Raw genomic sequence first — 21,786 nt, forward strand, 5'->3', positions numbered from 1 at the left:
GACAAGATGTGCCTTGGTTTTCTTATTGCCATACATTGGAAAACGTGCAAGAGATTTTTTGCATGCACTAAAATATATATATATATGGATACATTCATGCTAAAATGTATTTTGCAAGATAATTTGTGTAAGATTCTAGCTTCTTTCTTACTTGTGCAGAACTCATTTACTTTGTGGACATCGCTCTATGCGCCAAACCTACTGGTGCTTGTGTCGGTGACATCACATCGGAGTGGGACGTCCTTCCCAGTAAACAAGAGTTGCACGGATGCATAACATGTCGCCTAAGAACCAATGATTTAGTAAATGTTTAATTTGGTGCAGATTTAATGTCGGTGAGGGGGCCTGTAGATGCTCATCAATAACAATAACGATAATCCATCGCTGGAAAGAGTCGCTCCAGCTGTCATGCATTACTGCAGACTGCTTGCTGCAGTATTTTTTTTTTTTACGATGACATCATCCCCTCAGCCCCACTTCGAGTGAGGGGACACCAGTGGTTACTGGTGGGAGATGCAACTTATAACGATGCTCGAGTAAAAAAACCCATTTAATTCTAAATAACTGATCCTGTCGAGACTTAAGAAAAAGAACAAAAATCACCTTCGGGTTTTATTATTGTGACTTGTCGAGGCTGTTTTGATTTCACTGAGCCTTTTAACAGCAGGCAACGAGAGACGTGGCCTGTGATTGGTCCGCGTCGGGGGATACACGCCAGCCAGCCAATGGGCGCGCCCGGCAGATCCAGGTGGTAAATCCTGATCCAGCCTCGGATCTCCTCTCTCTCTCTCCTCTCCCTCTCTCTCTCTCCTCTCTCTCCCTCGTAGTGTTTTCCAGCCTCCCTCCGCTGCTTCTCTCGCCGCCATTGAAGCTCCGTCAGCTCGGTGTTTGGAAATTAAAAAAGGATAAACAAGAAAAAAGATGATTTAAAAGCGTCAAAAGCGGCCGGGACCAGGGGTAGGGGGGGTTATTCTTCTTCCTCCGCGGTATGTATGGACCTTCAAGTGGCAACTGAGCGGCGTCCCCCCGGAGAAGAAGAAGTAAATATGCGGCGGGTGTAGTGAGAGAGAGGAGCCTGAGTCCCGGGGTCTCTGTGGTGCTGCTGGCGGCGGGCAGGCGGTGAGAGACAGCTCCGGGGAGGGAGGGGGAAGAGCACCGTTTGTCTTTTGGAAGTAAACACGGCGAGGCAAGCGAAGGTGAGGCTGCTTTCCACCACCCCGTCCCCTGGCTGGAGTTGACACGGGCCCGTCGAGCGGTTGCGGTCGGGCGGGAGGAGGGGAGGAGAGAGAGAGAGCCAGCCCAAACATGATCCGGTCACTGGGCTAACGGTTGTCATGTAACAGCTAGCTCTTCCCTGTTAGCTCTGTTTACACACCAATTAGCATGTGTGCGGTTGCTAGCTTGTTAGGGAAAAAGTAAAAAAAAATTCTGCTCGTAAACTCCAGAAGCTGATTTCTTTCTTTTATTTCCGCTGAATGTGTTGGATTTTAAAACACGAGTTTAACGTGGGCACCGCTCCTCGTGTTGATGTATTGTTTTGTTAGCTTTGACCCCGAGCCCTGCTCCTGTCTCTCGGTAATGTGTTGAATTTCTCACGGTGTGTTGGTAAACTTGGAGGCGTGGTGTAAACACAGCGCTCCTCCGTGAGAGCTGCAGTCATTTTGGATCTCTGTCATCTGTGTTAGTCTCTCCATGGTATGTACAATAACATTGATCGGAATTCAGGACATGTGTTTGCGTATCATTCACTTTCCATGTGTAGGTAAGAGGCTTCTGGGGGTGAATTCAATTCCAGTGCATCAGAAAGTGTCTTAACCAGTCACGCGCCTCCCTGCCGGGTGTCTGGTTTCATCTGCCCTTGTCTCTTGTTACCCTGCTCGGGCTGTAGGACACGTTTGCCCACTGTATGTGTTTTTTAAAAGCCAGTGTCAGGTGTTTGCCATTGTTGCACTCTTCCTCTTGGTTCTTTCTGTTCTCTCTGCACACTGCTACCTGTGAGTTGTAGCTGCAGATAAGTGCCAGACCGACAGTACACAGCACTGTAGATTATCCCAAGTGTCTGTCAGTGAGTGTCCCAATGGCTGTGTGGCACAGATGGCTCCAATAAAGAGTGCTTTGTCTGAGGTTTGTGTAATGATGCACTGTTGGAGAGATTTATCACTAAAAACTTGGAAAGTTAAGCTCTTTTCAGTTGTGCCTTTGAGCTACATGATATATCATTTCTCTCCCCCCCCACCACTGATAATTTAGTGTAGTCAAGTGAAATATTTATTTGACATAACGAACATAAATTTTTCCTAAACTGCCCTGTATTTTTTTGTCTTTGTAAACTAGTGCTTGCTGTGTGATCTCCTTGAGAGTGGATCTTCCAAGCTGAGAGCCCCTCTGAACGGCAGGAAGTCCCCTTCAGCGGAGGTGCGACGATGACCGAGCTGCTTGCCAAGTGGCCCTGTGAATACTGCACATACGAGAACTGGCCGTCAGCCATCAAGTGCACCATGTGCCGCGCTCAGAGGCCCAGCGGGGGTGCTATCATTACTGAGGAGCCGTTCAAGACCAGCCCAGCTCTGGATGCTAGTCTGCACCAGTGGGACCCTGCAGGCCTCAGCAACAGCCCACCCCAAGGGGGCTCCAGCTTACTAATTTGTCCAGACTCCAGTGCTCGACCCCGTGTTCGCATTGCTGATGTACCTGAGACAAGTAGCAAGTGGTCATGCCACATGTGTACCTACCTGAACTGGCCTCGGGCCATCCGTTGCACCCAGTGCCTCTGCCAGAGGCTTCACGCTCAACAACAACAACATAGGCAACATGCCATCCACCAAGGACATCATACCCAGCAGCCACGCAGCCCCACAGAGTCACCCCACACCTCAGGCTCTGGATGCCGTCCCGCTCCCTTGGCCACAACTACAGACCCCTGTGAGGAATATAATGACCGTAACAGGCTTAACACTCACGTACAGCACTGGACCTGCACTGCCTGCAGTTGCGAGAACTGGGCCAAGGCACAAAAGTGTGTGATGTGCGACCACCCCAGACCAAATAGTCTGCTAACTGAACCCATCGAACTGGCATCAAAGCCCGAGAGCCAACAACCTTCCTCAAGACTTAATGAACATGGCAGGGACAACAGGAGGGGTGTTGCTGGGCACATGGTTGGGCAAGGAGTAGGCAGCGTGGTAGGTGGGGTGGGCAGTTGTAGCAGCAGCCAAAGAAGATCTCCTCCGACCTCGAAACAGGAGTCGGAGATGAACATGGACTTTCAGAGGATTGAATTGGAGTCAGGGGCAGGGATTGGGAGCAAAGAGGAGCTGGAGGTGGATTTCAAAAAACTGAAGCAGATAAAGAACAGGATGAGAAGGACTGACTGGCTCTTCCTCAATGCCTGTGTTGGTGAGTCTCAAGAATATATGATTTTGTTAGGTCAGTGATTTAAGGCAGGCCAACACCATGACATGGGCTTTTACAGAATCTGCAAGAATGACCAATATAGTTTTACTCTCTACAAGGTCATTTTTTGCTATCTGTTTTTATTGCCAAGTCCAGATGATTCAGAATCCCATCATACTACTGATATACTATATGGTAAGAAATCCTTTGCATTCAGCTTGTGTAAAACTCCCCTACAAGCTGCAAGTGTCCGGCCTCCCACACTATCGACTGCTGAATGTGGAGTGGGAGGAAGGATGAACATTTTAAGAAAAAATAGTGATTGCTTTTTACCCAGGCTCCTCTCTCACATCGCTGTCTCACTCTTTCTCTTGTCTTTACCATGACTACTGAGTTTGTTCTGCACACCCACTCGGCCTTTCTGTCTCTGTGGAAAAAATGTTTTCATGGTAACACCGACAGCACAAATTTGACAACCACACATGTATTTGATATCGCAGTGATAAATAGTTATGTTTTTTTTTTTTTTGTATTGGGTCTGAATTTCAAAGAAATATCACTGTGCTTAGATTTGCTTCTGGTCTGACGCAGCATCTCTTCCTACATGTGACAGGGTGAATTCCCTCCTGTCTGTGCTGCTTGTCCCCTTCAGGCCAAGTCTCATCTGGTTTGAATGTCTGATGGTGGGCGGGCGTAATTTCTTTAAGCAAGTGTTCACTCGTTCTGTTTCCATTCCATTGTTTCTTGATTCAGTTAATATCCAAGCCACAGCTTAAATCTTTGCTTATTTACCACTATGTTCATTACATCTACTTTAGATTCAGCAAATTATTATTTTCACAATCATTGTCTGCCTTTTCTTCTCTTGATCAATCACTTAGGAAAAAATGATCATTACAGTTTTGAGAACGAAAGGTGACATGTGTATATATGGTTATTTTTTTTGTCTTACAAACAGTTCAAAAATCAATAAATATTACATTTACTGTCTTAAAACATGACATGACAAATATTCACATTTGAGGAGATGAAACCAGACAATTTCCGCTTGATAAATTCCTTGAATGATTAATCAATAACAGATTGATTGAGAAGTTGTCTCAGGGCCAGTCTGGATGTTTTGGACAAAAAAACGTCCACATTACTTTTTGCCAATAAACCCACACCGCAATGCCATAGATGACAGACACTCAATTTACACTAATAACTCACCACATCTGTCAGCAGCAAGTCGAGAAGGAAATTTGTTATCCCAGGCTACACTACCTGTTAGTTTTAGATTACATTAATCTTAGTAATGTTTACGTCTGCTGTCTGCACTTCTCCATTCTTGTCTAGTTTGAAACTCTAGGGCTCTGTTCTAGTATAAACGGTCAAAAACTGAGAAATATGTGAATAGTGACGCGATTCGCTTTTTCAGATGTATTAGTATGTATGAAGACTATTACCGATACAGAACTATAGCACTTGCGTGGTTTTAGTTTTGAAACACTTTAAAAATTAAAACAGAGGATGTAGCTTTGATTTAATTAAGTTTAATTATGTCTGGAACATTGAGTGAGTGAACGTGGTGTGACCATACTGCAGTTTCAGAGGATAAAGGCAGAGAGCAGGGCTCAGTTGCTCGGTGGGTTTCCCTCTCATTGACACATAGACATCAGTGTTTGTAAACAGTGGCTCCATCGTTCCGCTTGACGCTCCAGTTTCCTAAGGGACCTTCTGCACTAAAAATAGCCCGACCCATGCAACACAATTCAAATATAATCAGCTCTTTGGCAACAGCAATAACCTTCGCCCCTGCATCGTGGACGACCCCAGATCGACTCCCTAAGCTAGACTCTTGTTGCTTACATGTGGCGCGTTCGTGTCTGCATTTCTGTCTTCAGCCCATTGACAAGTCATCCCAATCTAATCCTGTTTATGAGGTTATAAACAGATCTGTGATTGTTTACAGAGGACAGGTCTCATGATGTTTCATGTCGACCACCTCAGCAGCTCTGCAGAGGTTTCTTTCCGGAACCGTAAACTGCTTTAAGAGAGGGTAGCTTAATGCTTTGCCCTCGAGATTCCTGAAGCCTGAGACTATGGACTTTTTGAGGAATGTGATGAGCCACACGTTTCGTTTTTTGACTTGTCATGCAGGTCAGTCTGAAAGTGCCCACTTGTCTGTATTTGTGCAGGTTTATTGGCTCATTGTCCAATCTTGTAATGATTAAAGAGACTTCACACCTCACTTAGGGCTGGACTTCACAGAGGGCAATGTGTGTTGAAAATGGCCTTTTCAAAGAGAAGCAGACAGTTTTAAAGAAACCCTAGCATTTGTAATACTGAGGGTATATAACAGGCAAATAACAGGTGTTCTTCACCATTCTACACTCACCTGCCACAAAGAATATATTATACGGAACTTTTACCATTTTCTTGGATAAACACAATTCCGCAATTTTTATAGCGTATATATTCTTTTGTTCAGATGGGGCAGGAGCCTTACTTATCACATGAGGGCTATAGATTGGGAAATGTCCTGGATAGGTTATCAGTCCATTACATTGATACCAAACATGGATAGAGTCACAATCCCTCACACTCATGAATATCTTCATACAATGCAATTCAAAGCCTCCAGTACTCCTGTCTCAAGAATGTGAAAGGAAACAGGAGCCCGGTCAAAGGAAGTCCACGTGAACAGAAACACAGGGGGAATGTGCAAACACTAAACAATCCCATGTCCTACTTTCTGTAAGGGAACTGGACTAACTAAGGCTGAGTGATCTGGGACCAAACACATCATATCTCTGTATTGTTATTCTTTAGTTACTGTATAGACTGGTAACCAATCCCGTCATGTTCGTGTGGACATACTCCTAAAACTATTGAAGATGCATATAAACTGTTTCACTACTGAATCCACATTAACTTAGCTCCACATTGGTGGTAGTTACAGCTTTTCAGCTCCATTTGTTAACGTACAGCAACTGGAAAAAGCCAACCCCCCTTATGAAACAAAATTTAAAGACATCATTTGTAACAATTCTCTGTTAAAATGTCTAAAAACAACTTGACCTATGTTATTTATTTTGTTGACTTGTTTACTTATATTATCAGATAGGTTTCCAACAATATTCAAACTATAACTAAACCATGTTACAACATAATACATGGCTTTCTCCATCTCTGCTATAACTACCCATGATCAAGGAAAAACGCACTGCTAGCCAGTTAGCCATTTAGCTAGACATCTTCTGCTGTTTGTATTGGTCACTCATAATGCATCACGATTATTCATTGCCCTTTGCTGCGTAAGATGAATAGAACTTTAATACATAGATCATTTTTATCATTGAACGTGTTTTGCACCTGAGTCGCTTAGATTTTCATCTGAGATGGCGGTGAAGGAAAACTGGTGAAAAGGTCAAAACGCCGTATCGCATAGTGCTGGAAATCTGTTCAGTAGTTTTTGTGTAATCCTGCTGACAAACAAACAAACCAAGCAACAAAAGAATAGGGATGAAAACATAAACTCCTTGCCAGATGCAATTAAAGACCCATAATATATTTAAAAATACTCCTAGGAATTAAATAAGGACTAAGAGAGAGTAACCCTCATATAGTTTATTGCGTATTGGTTTATGGTGTATTACCCATTGCAGTTGCTGGTTGAGCAATGCAGACAGTTTTTTTCCCACATTGATAGAGGTGACCACTCTAACTGATTAAAAGAAAAGAAACATGTTCTGTGTGGAGGCAAGAAAAGACCAGCACCACTTATCCTGATTCTCTTTCATCAGTCGGTCTTAAAGTGTACGCCTCTTTGCATATTTGCACCCTTTGTGTTGCCTAAAGGTTCCGTGAGTACAGTACTGAGTGCACGGCCACAGACACACCCACGCTAATGGAGTGCTTTGTGGAAAGTGGTTGCGATCCCTCTCTATCGCACTGCACTCCCATTGTGCAGTTTCTCCCTCCATCTCTTAACTCTGCTAGCCAGCTCCACATGGCACAGCGAGTCCTTCCACCCACTCCATGTCTCCCTCACTCTCGGTCTCACTCTCCCACAGATTATGCAGCTGAGCATTGTGTGTGGTCCTTTGACACGAGAACAAAAGCTCAACAGTGTTTAATGCTGTCAAATGTACGAGAGAATACTACATGGCCATTACACTGTATATGCTAGAAATGGAAAGAGGTATTTTGTGCAGCTGTGTCACGTTGAAATTCATGATCACTTTGAGAATTTATTTAACTCTGTTGAAATAACCTCCTCGTCCGAATGGTTTATTGTCCTAAATAACTCTGGTTATATCTCGCTGTGTTGGTGGTTTCACCCTATCACCACATTTCTTGTTTTGAGTTGATTACACAACCATCCACATTTCATTGTTAGCTGACATTTTATCTGTGTGTGCTATTGCTTTGGATTAGGAGTTAAACTAAAAATACCTCCATCCTGGAGCCTCTCACGAAGGTTTACTGCTGCACTCACACACCACGTTCACTTCACCTCGTGGTTTTCTCACTCTATACGACATAAAACACAGAGTTGATGAGAAATGAGTTGACTTGAGCATCAAATTTTAAAGGTATCATATATGTGCTGGGTCTCTGCAATAGTAATTTAGCATAGTAGCGTGTAAGACTGTAAGACTGTAGACTATTGTATGTTTTCTACTGCACTCCGTCAAATATATTTCTACTATTTGACGGTCTTGTCCAAACAGATTATTTATTTTGCATCTGTCAGTAAGCAGCAGTAGTAGTTATTATATTTGCACATTGGGCCAAAAAAGGCAAAGAAAAGGAAACACCTGCATCCATCTGTTCCAACGCAACCTTCATTCCTCACGCTAAGATCTGAGCCTGAAGATAAAGGAGGCAGAAAATAACTGACAGATTACAAAGTGGCCTCCTATTGTCTTTTCCCCCTCCACTTATACGTCTTAAAGCTGTTCCCTCCGTGACACGAGATGAAGCACATTTTGATCTCTCTCATTTTATACTTGTCGGTTGAGCACAGAGTGTTCCCTGCACAAGCTCTAAGGAGAATCTGTCGAGCCATGATTTGAGTTAACCTCACTCATCAACGTAATTTCTTTTTTAGATTTGTTTCAACAAACACAGTCGGTTAAGCTACATGATGCAATCAAAAGGAAACTGAAATGCCTGTAATTTCTTTATCAGATTTAAATCCTTGTGCTGTTGAATGTGTTTGAAGCTCTCTGTAAAAGCACCACTTAAAACTGTGAACTTGTGTTGACTCCTAATTAAACCCTGACCGATTTATCAGATGGCAGATAACAAAATGAGCCTTTAACAGACTTATATGTATCGACATTTATGTTTGCTAAAATGAAACCTTTTATTTTATAGAATAAACAATTTACATTAAAAATATATGTATAGTTTTTTATGGTTTATAGTTAAAAGGTAAAATATCAAAACTTCAGTTACATTTCTTTGACATAAGGGTAAAATGACATATTAGGAATCCTTGCCAATGTCTTAAAATATATTTATCAGTCAATATCTAATTTTCTGAAATTCTTTACTTCCTAATATTGATATCACCACCAGACACCAAAACTCCATCCTTGTCAGGCTCTACTCCTGATTAAAACCAAAGTATTACTTTTTTGTCCTGTCTGTGCACTGTTTAATTGGTTCTAAGTTAAATGTCTTCTATTTAAAAGCATCAAAAGAAAAAAACTTCACTTTAATGTAGTTTATCGATGTGACCTTTTTCCTTCTCGCTCTTTGTCCGACAGGTGTGGTGGAAGGGGACCTGGCGGCTGTGGAGGCCTACAAGTCATCAGGAGGTGACATTGCACGACAGCTAACATCAGACGAGGTGCGCTTATTAAATCGGTCCTCGGCATTTGATGACGGCTTCACGCTGGTTCACCTGGCCATCCGCTTCCAGAGGCAGGACATGCTGGCTGTGCTACTCACGGAGGTCAGTAGAGACAACCTGGCACTAGATTGGAAGAATCACTTGTGTGTCATTCTGTACAACAGAATTCAGTCATATAGAGACAATATATCAGCATGGCCATATGGGATTCATGTGTTAAATATAAAAAAAGTACAGTTCTGGTACAATTACAGCGATGCTTGTTTATGAGTCAGTCTGTGTCGGCGTCGATGCAGCTTTTTCTTGTAAAGTCTGATCTCAACATCCAATGAGATCAGCCGAGAGGAGGCACAAGGGCAGAGAGCTTGTAGAGAGGGAAGAGGCTGGAAGTCGCCCACACACACTCATCTCTTTGCCTCATTTTCTGTCAAACACACAGAAAGACAGAGTTAAATATGATACCTTCCCGAGACTAGTAATGATTTCATGTTGTTGGTTATTTATATATTATTTATATATATTTTTTTTGTTATGTCTGCATCAAGGAGGCTCACTAAGCTGATGTCTGGGTGCTGAGTTTGATGGCAGCTCGCTTGCCGTCAGCACTGTGATCCCAGATTATCTGCATATACACCTCGCCTCCCACACTCAGTCACTGTCCCAGTTTCTTTTCTGAGGGGGTCAGTGAGCAGCCACTGCATCATTCCCCTGAAGAAATGCACAGCCAACAACTGTTTCAATGCCAAACACTAAAACACTTCTTTTCATCCTGTTGTCCTTGAGGCAACTTAGATTAGATCAGTGACAAGATTAGTAAAATTAGTTCAGATCACAGAGTGGCCTACGGAAGCACACGCAAAAATAATGGGTTTTCTAATATATTTCAATGATAACTTTTCTTGAAGAAAACATCTTTTTGGCTTTGGATAGTTTACAATTGCCCAATGTGCAATATCCTTTTGAATGCCTCTGCACCAGTGATGTTCAGCAGCCAAAGGCATAATGTTTTAGGGTTTTCATCTGTCCCATTTTTACTGACACAATATCTAATAAAATGCCTTTAGGGGATTTCTTCAAATTTGGTACAAACATTGAGTTGGACTCTAGGATGAATCTTAAAAACACTTCAAGATAATCCTTTCAAATTTGGCGTAAAAGTTCCTTTAGACTAATGGATTAAGTTAGTACATGTGGGTGGTCAAAGGTCAAGTGGCCTCTTGAGTGGGGAAAAAGTGTGTAGACTGAAACTACACTGGTTGGCAGAGACATACAACCACAGGGCTTTAATGGTAATTATTCAAATGTTTTAGACTTATTTTGCACATGTGTCTTTCAGCCATTGTCAGACATACTTCTGCTCAATACTCAGCCACTGTCTCATATACTCCTCATATTTAGACAGAGATTATATTGCTTCTCCTCTCCATTTCTACAGGTGTCCCAACAGGCAGCCAAGTGTATTCCAGCCATGGTGTGTCCGGAGCTAACTGAGCAGATCCGGCGTGAGGTCGCTGCCTCTCTTCACCAGCGCAAGGGAGACTTTACCTGCTATTTCCTCACGGACTTGGTGACCTTCACCCTGCCTGCAGGTCAGCAACCCCCCCCAGCAAATACACAAATATGGCCAAAACAACAACAGGCTGCATCTGGATGTCATAGCTTGAAACCCAGAATTCTGTATCAGGGGAAAGTTAAACTCTGTAGCTGAAGAAACCCGGTCTGTCTTGCCAAGTGTGTGATAGAACACTTGTTTTGTTTACTTGTGGTGTATGAAATTACTTGTTGTTCGGTTGCTGAGGGGACATAATGCTATGGTTGTCTTCAACTGCCAGAAAGCTGCGGCCACTTCTGGCTCACTGTTTGAGTATTGTTTTTGCATGCAGAGTGTACAAGCCCATCGACGGTGCACGTCTCTTGTTCATAACAATGCTATATTAAGCTTTTTTTTGCCAATTTCATTCTTTAAAATTACATCCATTCAGTGTTATTTCTGTTGAATTTCATTTTGTGGAATGGCTATTATGGTTCAGTCTTTTGCCAGTAGCTAAGCTAAGGATTTTTTAGTCATGCCGAGTGTTCAGAACAATGCAGACCTTGGCTCCTGGCCACTATAGAAAGCCATTCTGTTCAGTTCCACAAAGTCAATGCATTCATTTAGTTAAGCCAAAGAATGAGCCACTGTGTTGACAAGAGCTCCGAACATGCAGTGAAAGCCAGTGACTATTGTGGAAGGAACAAAAACATGGTGGCTTGAGTTGAAATGAGCCAGATCAGACAAAAAAAACATTACATGAATGAATTCATCTAATAAAATACGACCTTCCCTTCACCTGTGTCTCCTCTGATAACCCCCTTTCTTTTGACTTGTTTTTCTTTCAGACATTGAAGATTTGCCCCCAGCAGTTCAGGAAAAACTGTTTGATGAGGTGCTGGACCGAGACGTACAAAAAGGTGAAATCACTTAATGTTGCAGTAACACCTCTCAAATGTGTTTACATATTTATGCAACTACTTTGTGAGAGAGAGAGAGAGAGAGAGAGAAACCAGATCCAAGGTGGTCTGGCGGCTTGGCAAACACAGGGAGCCCCCTCACAAACTGTGTACTATAACAGGAAGGCAGCCAAGTATTGGCAGTGTTATATTACTTGTATTTCCCCTCTTGGCAACGCCGTGTTTTGCCTGCCTGCTTGTCACTTTGCCAGAAGGTCTCTTCTTTATCGTTCGTACCAGTTGCATCTCCCCTAATAAGCCTAATTGAGTTTTAGGGATTTCTCTGATCCCCCCCTGAATGATTGTTCTTCCTCTCAAAACACACACAGTCGCAGGCATGCACAAATACAAAAAAAACACACTTTTAAAAGGCATCACTTTTCTGCAACACTCTCATTCTTAAGTGCTGCTTATTCGTGGGTCCTGTTTAGACATCCCAGTGTTTTAAACACTGCAGCAGCTCAGGTTAAAGAGAGACAGAAATCCCTGTGTGTGTTTGCTTGGACTTAAGTGAGGAGTATCGGCAGAAACATGAAATGCACAAGTGAATAGAAAACCTTGTCTCCTTGTTAAAGGATTAAGACGAGACCAGATAACGCTGCTTTAAACCTGAGGACCTGGCCATTGTATACCCTTCACCTTTCTTTAGCGTGCATGGTGTGAATGCAGAATAAAATCACATAAGTCATGCACAGTGTCACACGTGTAGCGACAATGCTAGCTGCGTTGCATGTTTGTGTTAAATACGCAGTGCGATTTAAATTTAACATGAAACTTCTTGATCTTGTTTTGTTGTTTTTACGAACTTAAAAAGCTGCTAAATAAATCGCTCCACAGCTGAACAAAGGGTCATTTGTACATTTCAAACTCATGGTCCCAGAAGGAAAATACTGTGTGTTCTTCCCCGACAGAGCTCAGTTGTCCCAGTGCTCTGCCACTCCCAAAGCTCCAAGTCCCAAACAATCTGATAAAGGGGTTACATCATATTCCAAACAAGTTTCTATTTACAAATGACTGTAAATACATTGAAATGGACGTCTGCTTGTCTAAAAATAATGTAGAAGGCTGGATAGAATTCAGGTTTTGTTTTTCTGTGCAGCTTAAAGATACTCATCTCTGCTGGGCAACAGTTAATGTTTTCATGTGCACGTTGCAACACATTAAGACGCATCTGTATATGTTCTCAGTCCTCTGGTGTTGTGCTGTACATGCAGATCTATTCAGCTGCTGTTATGTCAAATCTATTTTTACAGGTGTGAGGGGTAATTCACACTCTCCCAAACAGTCCTTTCACATGATATCACCTGTCTTGCAACCTGAAAAATATCCCACTATGGCCTCTATGCAACCCCAGACCACCCTCACTTGTATTCATTGGCACAAGGTGTTCACTTGGAGAGGTTTTCTGTTTTTAAGGAGAGATAAAACACTCAACGTTTCCTCTCCCTCTTGTCTAGAACTTGAAGAGGAGTCTCCCATCATCAACTGGTCCCTGGAGCTCGGGACTAGGTTAGACAGTCGGCTTTATGCCCTGTGGAACCGCACGGCCGGGGACTGTCTGCTCGACTCCGTGCTGCAGGCCACATGGGGCATCTACGACAAGGACTCGGTGCTTCGCAAGACCCTCCATGACAGCCTGCACGACTGTTCCCACTGGTGAGGCCTTCAGAGCGAGGAGTAGGGATTATAGTAAACAATCTGTGAACAGTATGGCGTGCTGATTTTAATCTTCTCTATACAAACTGTGTTTAGTAGAATGAAATACAAAATAAGTGTTTGCAACCGGTGCTGCTGAACTGGCTTGCTGCTTTTCAGGAATATGATATGAGGAGTATGATTTTGATAAACCGAGACCTTAATGTGGGTAAAAATATGAATATACTGGATTTTTCTCTACATTTAATGCAGACAGTGTTTTTAAAATAAATCCTTAATGAATGCAGCATTAGGGTCCAACAAGAAAACACCTTTCCCTGCAAGGTTTAACTTAGAAATGTTTGCAAGAAGTGAGCATTCAAACGTTTGAATATAGCTCCAGTATCCAGTGTGCATTGTCGGCTCATGCAGAGACGTCACCCTTTGATCTGGAAACTCTTGGTTTTTAAAATGAAAACACTTTAAAGCCTGAGCTTTGTTCTGCATGAACAAAACAACCCAGTGTCTCTATCGTGTCTGTTTCTAAGGAACTGTGGATTTTTCAGTGAGGATATTACTATTTTGCTGAAATGAGTAATTACCAGTCACACTTATCTTTAAAAGAGATGGAGGAATTCAGTGAATAGCAGTCCCACCCACATTTCTGCACAGAGAGGTAGAAAATGTCCTAAACAAAAATGGTGTGTCTGCAGGTTTTACACTCGCTGGAAGGAGTGGGAGTCGTGGTATTCTCAGAGCTTCGGCCTGCACTTCTCACTGCGGGAGGAACAGTGGCAGGAGGACTGGGCTTTCATCCTCTCCTTGGCGAGTCAGGTATGTGCACATGAAAGAAAACAGATTGAAATGGAGGAGAGGAGCCTGATGTGCTTTAAAATGTGACACACTAATGATGTATGAATTATGCAAGAGCTAACCACACTATACTTAATCTGTAATGCCGTCTGAAAGTGCATCCTGCTTGTCGTCTGCACTTCTCTGCTTCTCACTGCTCTGTGTGACCTCAGAGACTGAGTATTTGGGTGGGTTGTTATTACATGAGGGTGGGAAAGCGCAGTAATTGTGTGTTTCGAGCTTTAGCACTTGGGAGTAAACTGAGGTAACTTGTGGGAATGTACAGCCATGGCTTTCTAACTGTTTTTACCTTTTGTGTCGTGTTTTTATTTCTTTACAGCCAGGATCCAGCTTGGAGCAGACCCACATTTTTGTTCTTGCACACATTCTTCGTCGGCCCATTATCGTCTACGGAGTGAAGTATTACAAAAGTTTCCGTGGCGAAACGCTCGGGTACACCCGTTTTCAAGGTGAGCAGTTCACTGACTTACAATGTTTTGGTTAAATGTCTAGAAATATCGAGTGCAGTTCCGTTCCAGTGGGTGAAGGAGGATGAGACTTCCTTCCTTTATGAAATAGCTGCAGCCTACATGTGTCTGCATAGATGACATAACTGCCCCTGTGATCTGTCAGTAATTGCTGTTTACAAAATGCATCGGTCCAGTGTCTGTAAGGGGTATTTTAGTACCGTGGGACTGAAAATACCAGTTTAAAGCTAAACAAGTCCTCCTCCTTTGTCACGGCAGAACATTTATACTTGTTCCACGCACACATCCAGACCCACTTGAACATATGTAAACCATCAGAACCCAGAGTCAAACAATACTATGGTCCACCTTTATTGCCAGCAGTAAAAACAGTCTGGATTCAATTTGCCTTCCGAGTGAAGTCGTACAGAGGATGATGAAAGCGCTGTGCAAGGGCCAACTGCCTGTGGTAAAGCCCCGTCTGATGGATCCGGGATTTACTGTTGCCAGGAGCCAATGTAAAACACCCAGTGCATATGGGCGCCTATAGAGAGGGAGGGGAGTTAAGTGGTGACCAAGTGAACCCAGTAAAAACACAATAGTTACTGGGAGAGGAGAGTAGCTTCTCAGAGGCGTCACTGTCATGGTGTCAGTTACAGAGTGTTCATGAGGTGAGGGCTGCTCTGTTTATTACAGAGGAGAAGAAACATGAGACAAACACTGTCTCTTGTTTAGTGTACAACCAGTATCTTACTGTGTAGTTAGTGCAGAGTGGTAGAAAGTAATATAATCATTTAAGTACTATACTTAAATCTAGGGCACTTTTACATTCATTCTAATTAGTAAAATAAAATATGATGCAGTGTTGCTACTTAAAATGCAGAAAATAAAGAGCAGTGCCTTTTTAAAATAAATACATTTAAAAGCTCCAGAACCTCAAAGCTCAAGGAGACTGATATTAATCATGACACTTAACTCTTGGTGATTACCGCTCCTAAAATCAAGCCAGTATGAGTAGTATGAGTTACTTATCTGTCCAATACGTATGACCCATGTCATAGGGTTAGGGTTAGGGTTAGGGAAACATGCAGAATGTCCAAAGAAACTATCTTTCAAAGTTTTTTCTGCTGATTATCTTCTAACAAATACCCCAAGCAGCTTGCCCTCCACAACAGCAGGTGGTGCTATGGGTCAGTTTAAACATGCTCGGGGGTTGAGGAGAGCAGATTGAGAAGTCACTGCTCATTTTGCTGGATTTGTTTGAGCGTTTTAAAACTAAACCTGCTCAGTGTGTACAGCTCTTTGTTCAACACAACTGTAAAACTGGTTTTCGAACAATATGTTGCACAACAAAGACACATTGATACAAGCACATACAACCAACAGTGGACATCACTTCCCTTCACTAGTTTTTTGAAAATGAATTTAAACATGCTCTGTCTCCCCCCCCCCCCCCCCCCCAGGCGTGTACCTGCCTCTCCTGTGGGAGCAGAGTTTCTGCTGGAAGAGCCCCATCGCTCTGGGCTACACTCGTGGCCACTTCTCGGCGCTGGTGGCCATGGAGAACGACGGCTTTGACAATCGTGGCGCGGGCGCCAACCTCAACACGGACGATGACGTGACCGTCACGTTCTTGCCGCTGGTCGACAGCGAGAGGAAGCTGCTTCACATTCACTTCCTCTCAGCGCAGGAAGTAAGCACCTGGTCCACTTCAAAGTGCATTTCGCTTGATGATGATAATTGACGTGTTTTGTTGTGAGCATGAAACCTGTTTAATTGAAAGCTTCTCTGCACCGACACCAGTTCAACCCTCTGAAAAGTGAGTTTCTGGATCAATAACTTTAATGTTAATCTGAATTTGCTCTGAGGAAGACACTGGCAGAACATTTCTATTAAAGAGATTCAGCAGAAGTAAGTAATATCCTGAATTGAGACGAGTGATGTGTGGCGCCCTCTCATGGTCCCATTTGTCTCCCGTCCGTTAGATGGGGAATGAGGAGCAGCAGGAGAAGCTGCTGAGGGAGTGGTTGGACTGCTGCGTGACCGACGGCGGCGTCCTGGTGGCTCTTCAGAAGAGCTCGCGCCGCCGCAACCACCCACTCGTCACCCAGATGGTGGAGAAGTGGCTGGACGGCTACCGGCAGATCCGAGCCTGCGCATCTTTGTCCGACGGCGAAGAGGAGGAGGAGGACGAGGACGAGTGATTAAGCTGAAGCAGGGGGAGGGGGGGGTGCAGGACTCATCTCCCTCCTCTCTCACTCTTTTGTTTTTTTTCTTTTCTGACACGGACAAACTGTGAAAGCCTTCAGGAGCGATCCACCTTTCACCAGAGACTCTGCTGCTCCTCTGGCACACGCAGGCATTCAGACACGGGACATTCAACTCAGACAAACTCCACCGCCGAGAAACACACGAGTCGGGGGGAGAGGAGAAAGGTTTACACATGCAAATGACCTTTTGATTTGTTTTTGAGTTTCAAATTGTAAAGGAAAAAAGGAAAACTTTATCCATAGATGTAAATGCATGTGGTTGTTTAAAATAAAAAGAGTATAAGGAAATGTACCAGCATTGATTCAAATCAAACACTTTATATCCGTTTTAGTATGGGCACTGACAAAAAGCACACTTCCAAATTAATTTTATGAGGTTTTTAATTTGTTTTCCAGTCGAAAATGAGTCGACCGGTTTAGCGTTTTGTGTTTTTGTGTTTTTGTTCTTTCTGAACGGGCAGGGACGAAGCCAATATCATGATCGTTAGAGAGGCAGAGATTGTGTAATAATAAATGACTTTAATCCTTATTACTAAGCACTGCACATTTTATTAAATCATTTCTATATAAATACAGTATCATTGCTTGAACTAAGGTCGTCGTATGAAGCTCTTGAAAAGGGATATTTTTTGTTTTTTTCCCCCTTGACAAGTCAGATCTCACTAAGGTTTAGCACACAGAACATTCATGTTGGATTCTTTGGTTTACCGTTTTTCAGACTGACTGAACTGAGAAGTGTGTGTGTGTGAGCGCGAGAGAGAGAGAGAGTGAGAGTGTATGTGTGTGTTTGGGTTTTTCTTCTCTGAACTTACTCTACATATTTATTGTTTGGAAACTTATTTGAGCTTTTCTGTATATTTTTTTTTCTCTTCTCCTTTGTGGTTTTTATTAATTATTCTCTCAATCTTGATGAAGACATGTTGCACACAAACACTGTTGCTGTGAGGACAGAACCAACCGCGACCATCAGTGGAACGTTTACTTCTGTGGTTGCGTGCGATTTAGTACCTCATTTGTTATTGCCTCAAATCTGGTGCTCTTGTTTGTTTTTATTTTTTTTGGGGGGGGGGGGTTGGGGGTTACACAAACCCAGAGTCACACTTTGTGTCCCTGTTGTCTCCCACTTCCTCTTTTGTCTGTTGTTTCCTTATTAGCGTTTGTCGTCACCCTCACGGTACGCGTCAGTTCACCTCCCTGTCTCACGCCTGCTCGTCGTCATCATGTGAAAACATCTTAAAGGTTTTTCCTCCGGGTTCTCGTGAGACCGCAACGTACAAAACCAAAGCTGACAGAAGAAAAACCAACAAAAAAAGTTTTCGTTCCTTTTTTTTTTTTTGCTGTGAATGTTTGCATATGTTTATTTTTTTTCATTGCGTACTGTAACCTCTTCTGTGTTTCATCCGACTCATACACGTTTTGAGCATCACCTGTATGTTGCTTTATATTTATGCAATAGTTGCAGTTGTGACTATGACGGTTTGTGGAATTTAGGCCTGACTTCACTATACGGAGTGTAACGCAAAGAACAGGTAAAATACGGAAAAAAAAATAAAGGAAAACCTTTTTGAATGTCCAACTAAACTGTTTCCTGTCTGCAATTCTTCTGTGTTTTACATGTGTTCAAATCAGAAACACTGAACACAACACGCGCTCGTCTGAAAAACGTTTGAGTTCATGAGTTCAGGATTCTCTGTACAAATTAAAAGCTCATTAAGAATGTAGTTGAAAGGACAATTTAAGTGCATCAGCTTTTATATAACTTTATTTTGAAGGGTCCTCAATGTAAAATAAGTAGTCTAATAAAACGGGTCTGGAGTTGTAGCTGTGAAACAAAAAATTAAGACTTTCAATTACTAATGTTACATTTTCCAAAATACTTTTTCTATCTATCTTTATATATTCTTTTTTATATCCATGAGAATTTTACTAATAATACAAGTTATTTCTAAGATATGATCACTAATCATATTTATGAGACCAGGTCTTGTCAGTGGTTTTCTTTAGTGAACACAAAGCACTTCAGCCGCAGAACTGAGCTGCAAACAAAACATTTGAGATTTGATCTTTTCTTTGTGTGCAGCGACATTAAGATTCGTTCAGAGTCCGGCTTCCAATATCCTCTCCCTCCTTCCAGCCCAGCTTCAGTCTCCAGCGACTCCTGAGGGAAATGGTTTGGCTCTTTTTCTACTGCAACACGAGAGCAGTTTCATGTGGGAGAGTCACAACAGTGAGATTAAAGAAACTGAGGCTGGTGGGAAGAGCTGCAGAGTCCTTTTACAAACAAGCAATCAAGTGATCCACTATAAATAGATGTGTGATATTACTATTACTCATTGAAACTGTAGAGAACAGCAGCTTTTTCTACTCTTCGCTCGCTTGGTGCTGAATCTGAACCTGACACACACAGTTACAGATTCCCCGTCACTTCTCCAACAATTATCTCTGATCTCCACCACTAATTAATGACCATTAATTTACTTCTAGAAAAAAGATGCTCCAAACATTTTTCTAGTTTTCCTCTGGAACCTGGGGACACTGCAAACAGGAACCACTACTTCAGACTTTTAATAACAGCTATGGGCTGAAAGAGAAATCTGTAACACTCGAGCATTATGGTCATTGCATTTCTCAAATTCACAACGTTATCATCTTCTAGAAGAAAGACTGAAGCGTCCAGGGAAAAGAAAAAGCCCACAAACGTTCCACGGAGCCGATCATCAATCAGAACAGCGAGTTTTATTTATTGTTTCCAGCTGCACCGTTTACTATATGTTCACCTTGTACAAGAAACAAATACAAATACTCACACTAAAAACCAAACAATCTGCTAGCAGCCGTCTGTTGCTATGGCGGCGGAGCTAAAGGGACGGATGTGGCTGCTGTTGTTCCGCGCGGAGCCTCCGAGAGCCACAGCTGGCTTTCATCAGAGCAGAAAAACAAACAGAGAAAAGAAAGTAGAAGGAGAAACTATATGGAGGGGAGGTCGGGGGGGGGGTCGCTCACATAAGACTATGATTATAAGAACATTTAACAAGGCAATACAAATCTAACAGGACTGAAAACCTCGAACATCAAAAAACATATATTTGATATATATAAAAAAAAAAAAAACACACAATGGAGAAAGAGGTGAAGACGTGAAAAGCCAAAATTTATTTTTGCTTTTCTTTACGTTTTTTTGTTCAGATTTGGACGAATGGGAAGGTTATTATTTTTTATTTTTGTTCCTGAGTCAGAAAGAAATTTCATGTCTTTTCTCACCTCGCTAACCAGCACTGAAACCTACAGTCGGGGCTTTGGATGCAAACTATTCAGGAAACTGTTCCAGATAATGTCGGCACCTCAGCTCATTTAATCAATTGAATCAATGTAGAAATCCAAATCACAAATTGAATCTTTTTTTCTGGGATCATTTTGACCCTAAAAAGGTGAAATCTTCTAACTGGAGCTGAAGAAACACATCTGCTGCCCCCCCCCCAGCTCAACTCTCTACATTCAGGGGCCGCCGGCCACTACGATGAGAAAGCAGCAGCAGCGGAGACAGAGTCCAGGATTCGGACAGAGACGGCAGAGGCTGCAGCTCGTCTTCCTCAAAACAGACATGTAACTGTAAATCCATTCATTTTCACACACCGGAGAACGGAAAGCAAAAAGATATCCACTTGCAACAGAAACACAGAATATAGGATAAACAGGTGAAAGTAAAAAAAAAAAGAAGAATAACACAAGACTGGAAAAGGGGGAAACTGTGGAAGGAAGGAAGGAGGAACAAAAGGACCAAGTGTCCGTCTGCCCTTTGAGTTCTTCCCCACGAGGGGGGTGGGGGGGGTGGCGACTTGGATTTCCTTCCTGCACATGGTTCGTGTCAACGTGTCCGAGAAGTTCAGTTGGAGCCTCCCTAAAAATATACTCAAAAATAAAAGCTAAAAAACAAAAAGCATCACTTAAATCAATGAAGGACAGAGAGTGGACGGAGGGGGGGGGGGGGGGACGGGGGGGGTCAGTCCCGTGTCAGTGCGGCAGCTCGTGTGTGTCTGAACGTCCAGCTGTCCTCACACGGGCTTAGTGGCTTCATACAAAAAGAAGAGAGTGTGAAACGTGGCCCTGCAGGCGGTCGCTCTGCTGGTAGCTTCAGATGGACTCAAGCGAAACGGTCGGATGGTTGAGTTGGTTTTAAATGTACGTGTTTTTTTTTCTTTTCTTATATTTTGATTTGCCCCCCCCCCCCCTCTCGCTCGTTTGCAGCAGCAGCAGCAGTCCTACGGCTCAGTCATGTGCTCTCTCATGGGGTCGCCATGTTTGGAGGGTTGGTTGGGGGAGGTGGTTTGTGACGGATGGGTACCAGGGGGCAGGGTGTGGGTGATGGGGACACCCCCGGGCATCAACCCCTCCATAGGTCCAGGAATCCCACCGGGGGCGACGCCCACCACGCCAGGAGGGAATCTGGAGACGGACAGGAGACGATCAGCAGACGCCACAAAGAGCAAAGGAAAACTCATGGACTCAAAAATCAAGGTTTTCTCTTTGGCTGCTGCTCAGTGGACGATCGTCACAACAAAATCTTTAGAGTAACTACGACTTTAACTTCTGAGGACACAGATAAAACACTGCAGATCTGAAAATGTCCGTGTTTGTTGGACGTGCTAAGCATCACCTCTGTGAAGAGATGGGTCAAGGTTAAACGTGACGAGGAGCAGTGCAGCATGAAGTCAGTAAATGAGGATGTTAGTGGTTGTATCTGTAGAGGACGACGTTAAAGGTTCATTCACCCAGATTACAAAGAACAAACTCTCACTGTTCAGGGGGCCACACGGCCAGTGAGACTTCAGGT

At 43.1% G+C, this 21,786-nt stretch overlaps 2 protein-coding genes across 6 annotated transcripts in view; one reads left to right on the forward strand and one right to left on the reverse strand.

Annotated features, from left to right (window-relative positions):
• The first annotated feature begins 687 nt into the window (after positions 1–687).
• zranb1b (zinc finger, RAN-binding domain containing 1b) lies at positions 688–20,051 on the forward strand. 3 transcript variants are annotated; one of them, XM_034608888.1, is made up of 10 exons: positions 688–986; positions 2,335–3,396; positions 9,156–9,343; positions 10,677–10,830; positions 11,621–11,692; positions 13,189–13,387; positions 14,080–14,200; positions 14,559–14,688; positions 16,149–16,378; positions 16,671–20,051. In XM_034608888.1, exons 2-10 carry the CDS (start codon positions 2,424–2,426, stop codon positions 16,887–16,889), a joined length of 2,286 nt encoding a protein of 761 aa, XP_034464779.1. In that variant the 5' UTR covers positions 688–986; positions 2,335–2,423; the 3' UTR covers positions 16,890–20,051. The 3 variants fall into 3 exon arrangements, with proteins under 3 accessions (XP_034464779.1, XP_034464778.1, XP_034464780.1); XM_034608887.1 differs by having other exon boundaries at positions 690–1,196; XM_034608889.1 differs by lacking the exon at positions 688–986 and adding an exon at positions 1,208–1,762.
• The window catches only part of LOC117775585 (C-terminal-binding protein 2-like), a 64,222-nt gene continuing 60,443 nt past the window's right edge, over positions 18,008–21,786 (reverse strand). For all 3 annotated transcript variants that reach the window (XM_034608896.1, XM_034608894.1, XM_034608895.1), the window contains one exon: positions 18,008–21,398. Coding sequence is in view for 2 of the 3 variants with exons in the window: in XM_034608894.1 (XP_034464785.1) it covers positions 21,215–21,398 (184 nt within the window). In the remaining variant the exon portion in view is untranslated. The remainder of the gene's footprint in view (positions 21,399–21,786) is intronic.

Source organism: Hippoglossus hippoglossus, chromosome 15 (assembly GCF_009819705.1).
Source record: "Hippoglossus hippoglossus isolate fHipHip1 chromosome 15, fHipHip1.pri, whole genome shotgun sequence".
Classification (NCBI taxonomy): domain Eukaryota; kingdom Metazoa; phylum Chordata; class Actinopteri; order Pleuronectiformes; family Pleuronectidae; genus Hippoglossus; species Hippoglossus hippoglossus.